We start from the raw sequence: 3,611 nt of genomic DNA, 5'->3' as shown, positions 1-3,611 counted from the left end.
TTATCAGCCTTTCTGCTTACAGACCCTCACAGCTTCGTCTTCAAGCAGAATCACAAGAGGGTGCAAGAGCCACTCTATTTCTTTAATAGGATAATTTCAAAGTACAATTTAAGGATGATGAATGTCTGAGAAATTCGCTGAGTTCTAGTCTCATTTGAAAGAGCTAAATTTCTGGGATGCTCTCTCTTTGACAGACAAAAAAAGTATATAACATCTTTACTTGAGATGAATAGATACACACTACTATATATAAAATAGATGAACAACAAGGACCCACTGTATAGCACAGGGAACTACTGTGTTGGGCAGAATGTTCATTCAGGTTTTTCTGTAGGATGATACGGAAAAACCTGAACAAACTTTTTGGCCAACCCAATGTATTCAATATCATGTAATACATTATAATGGAAAAAAATCTGAAAAAGAATAGATACCGAATCACTTTGATGTACACCTCAAGCTAACCCAACATTGTAAGCCAACTATTCTTCAATTAAAAAAAATATATATATAGGAAAATTTCAAGGGCATATAAAATTTGGAATATTTATTTAAAGTCCATATACTAAGGTATGCATCATTTACTAATACTAGCAACGAATTAGATGTATATTATAGCTATAAATGGCATTACTATGACTATGGATCTGGAGGGTATAGATGAACAGTCGGTAGATCACTGTGGATATATCTCTGCCTTTAGATTAGCTTACGACTTGTCTTTCCTTTCTTCTTCAATTGTTCTACAAAGTAATCATTACAAGCAACCGTCAGAGCTGCCACCGTGACCACGAATTCATTAAAATCCACTTCAGTGTCCTTATTGGCATCCAGGTCCTGCATTATCTTATCAACCAACTCCTTTTGACACTAAAAGGAAAAAGAAAATTTCTAACTCCCAGGCTCTGACGTTCGTAATGACAACTGAAATCGTATTTTCCTTTTATCTACAGTAAAGTTTGCATTTCCATTTTTAGCATCTAAAGCAATTTCCAAGAGCCTATTTGCAGGGAGGTTTGAACCAGGCACACATTCTAAAGGAGTCTGGGCTTCTGCCCCCCCCCCCCATATAATCTTCAGACCTAAACGCCAAGAGGAGCAAACAGCAGCACATCAAAGTGAGCTGCTGCTGATGAAAATGCATTTACTGGACAGGCTGAGGGCCAGGGCCTGGGGAGGAAGTCAGGGGGACATGAAGCCAAAGGGGGATAGTGAGTGACTCTGCCATTTACCAACAATGGGACTTGGAGCAAATCACTTAACATTTTAAAATGTCCTAATTTATCAAACGAGGAAAAAAATGTCTCCCACAAATCTGGGGGCTACTTCAACACGCTTTTATAAGTGCTTAGCACCACATTGTTAGATTTAGCAAATAAAAATTCAGGATGCCCAATTAAATGTGGATTTCAGATGAGCAATGAATACTTTTTTTAGTATAACTATGTCCCAAATATTGCATGGGTCATATAATATTTTAGCTGGCAACCTGTTTTGTGTGTCGCAAAACAAAACAGAGGCACCCAATAAAGGGTAGATCTTATAAGGATGATCCCATTTTTTAGGTGGAAAGGAAAGCAAGGAGCCCATTGAGGAGATCAGGGTTCAGAAGGGGTGGGGCGGTGAAGCACCTACCTTTCCTATGATAAGAGGCTGATGAGAAATGTTTCCAAAAGTATAATTCACTTCCTCCAAGAACTCCCCATTGTCCTCTCATTAGCTGCCAACCATTAAATGGTTGGAAATTGAAATTGAATTGATCAAAATCAACTCAATCAAAAACAATTATAGGGCTTCCCTGGTGGCGCAGTGGTTGAGAGTCTGCCTGCCGATGCAGGGGACACGAGTTCGTGCCCCGGTCGGGGAAGATCCCACATGCCGTGGAGCGGCTAGGCCCGTGAGCCATGGCCGCTGAGCCTGTGCGTCCGGAGCCTGTGCTCCACAACGGGAGAGGCCACAACAGTGAGACGCCCGCGTACCGCAAAAAAAACACTTATACATTTCACTTGAATAAATCAATGTGCCAAGTGTGGCCTACCAAGTTTTTTATCCTAAATGTTATGTAATACAGTAGCCAAACTGAATTTGAAAAAGAAAAATGTTCTCAGGGACTCTTAAAATTACTGAAAAGGTATTGTATGTTAAAAATTTTTACTTTAAGCTTCTCCCATAGAGCGTGGAGATAAAAGTGTCATAATTATAATTACTATCGTCTTAACACAGGGTTTGGGCAGAATAACATCATGCCAGGCTATTACACGTGCTAAAATCAATTCAGGGCAACTCCAGAAACACAAGAGCGAGCATTTTCTTGAGCAGGCTCCAAACACTCCATTGTAAGGTTTCACGTGTGGTTTTATTGAACTTCTGGCTGTTTTGAGACGTCAATCTATTTGCTACCCAACTGGTCACTGGCCAGACACACCCTTTCGGTCAATCCCAATCAGCTTGTTCTTGGCTGACAAACTCACCTGGTATTTGTTATTCACTAGAAAATTTGCCATCCCATTATAAAGTACCCCAGGTTTCATTTCTGACCCTAAACATAATATTTGTTCATTTATAGACAGCAGGACAGAGCTCCGGGTATAACTTGTGTCACTAGTTATAACTATAACTCCTAGTATAACTAGCTATACCTTTGCTGTACTACAACACTGAATAATTGATAAAAGCCTCAAATATAATTTCCAACACTGAAAACCCTAACCCTAGGCACTATAGAAAAGCGCACACGCCTACAGACACAGAAGACAAAGGTCTCTAGTGTTTGCTTCCCTGTATTTAGAATCTCGAAAGGAATTATACAATGTGTGGCAGGACACAGGAGCTGGTGGTGTACGTGGAGGCTATCCCTGAATGTGCACCGCATCCCCCCTCGACTGGATGGGGAGAAAAGCCAGACTCACCGAGAGGAATTCTGTGAGGTCTCGCTGCAGGAGCATTTTCAGCTCCCCCGTGTTGACCTTGAACCTGTCCCCCTCCTTGCAGGAGTAGCGGTGGAAGATTCTAATCATGGTGTCCATGGCAATCTCCAGCTGGGTGGGCGTGTGGGCAGCAGAAGGGACCACCCGAGGGCAGGCCACCAAAGCCAGGGAAAAAACATTTGTGAAGGATAAGTGGGTGGGGAAACATCAACGCCTTCATTAAAACGGAATATTGCCATCCCCAGGTCAGCCCACGCCCCAGGTGATGGTTGTTAAACCATGATAATCATCAATTAACCAAGCATTCTGCCCATCCAGAGCAAGCCGCAGAGATCTTTGTGGGTGAGTTTTTCTCCTCCCTAATCCCCACTCCCCAACGACGGAGCCGGTTCAAAGTGTTTGGAAGTTAGTAATCAGACAACAAATACAGAGTCATGATAAACACAGATTAAAAATAAACAAAAAGAGGAAGGAAATACGTAACTTCATACCTGTTCAGCCAGTGCAGGGCTCTGTCAACAGGTGTTTACAATTAAACTATAAGCATATATACCCGGGGGTTTCACCCCAGCACTTTTGTTCCCAAGAAGATGAAAATTGGCAGAGACAAGAGGTTCAAGTGGAAGTAACTGAGTCTGTTCTTAATCACAAGAAGGAACAGGTGTGAGCTGCTGCCCCATGGGC

At 42.0% G+C, this 3,611-nt stretch overlaps 1 protein-coding gene across 1 annotated transcript; it reads right to left on the bottom strand.

Annotated features, from left to right (window-relative positions):
• Window positions 1–698: 698 nt before the first annotated feature.
• On the bottom strand, window positions 699–3,077 carry S100Z (S100 calcium binding protein Z; the record flags this gene model as incomplete). Its single annotated transcript, XM_060094364.1, has 2 exons — window positions 699–870; window positions 2,910–3,077. Coding segments are annotated over 2 exons (339 nt in total), but the record flags the coding sequence as incomplete, so codon positions are not given.
• Window positions 3,078–3,611: the final 534 nt, after the last annotated feature.

This window comes from Mesoplodon densirostris, chromosome 3, assembly GCF_025265405.1.
Source record: "Mesoplodon densirostris isolate mMesDen1 chromosome 3, mMesDen1 primary haplotype, whole genome shotgun sequence".
Classification (NCBI taxonomy): Eukaryota; Metazoa; Chordata; class Mammalia; order Artiodactyla; family Ziphiidae; genus Mesoplodon; species Mesoplodon densirostris.
Note: the sequence above shows the minus strand (reverse complement) of the source record. Positions and strands in the feature narration are given on the sequence as shown.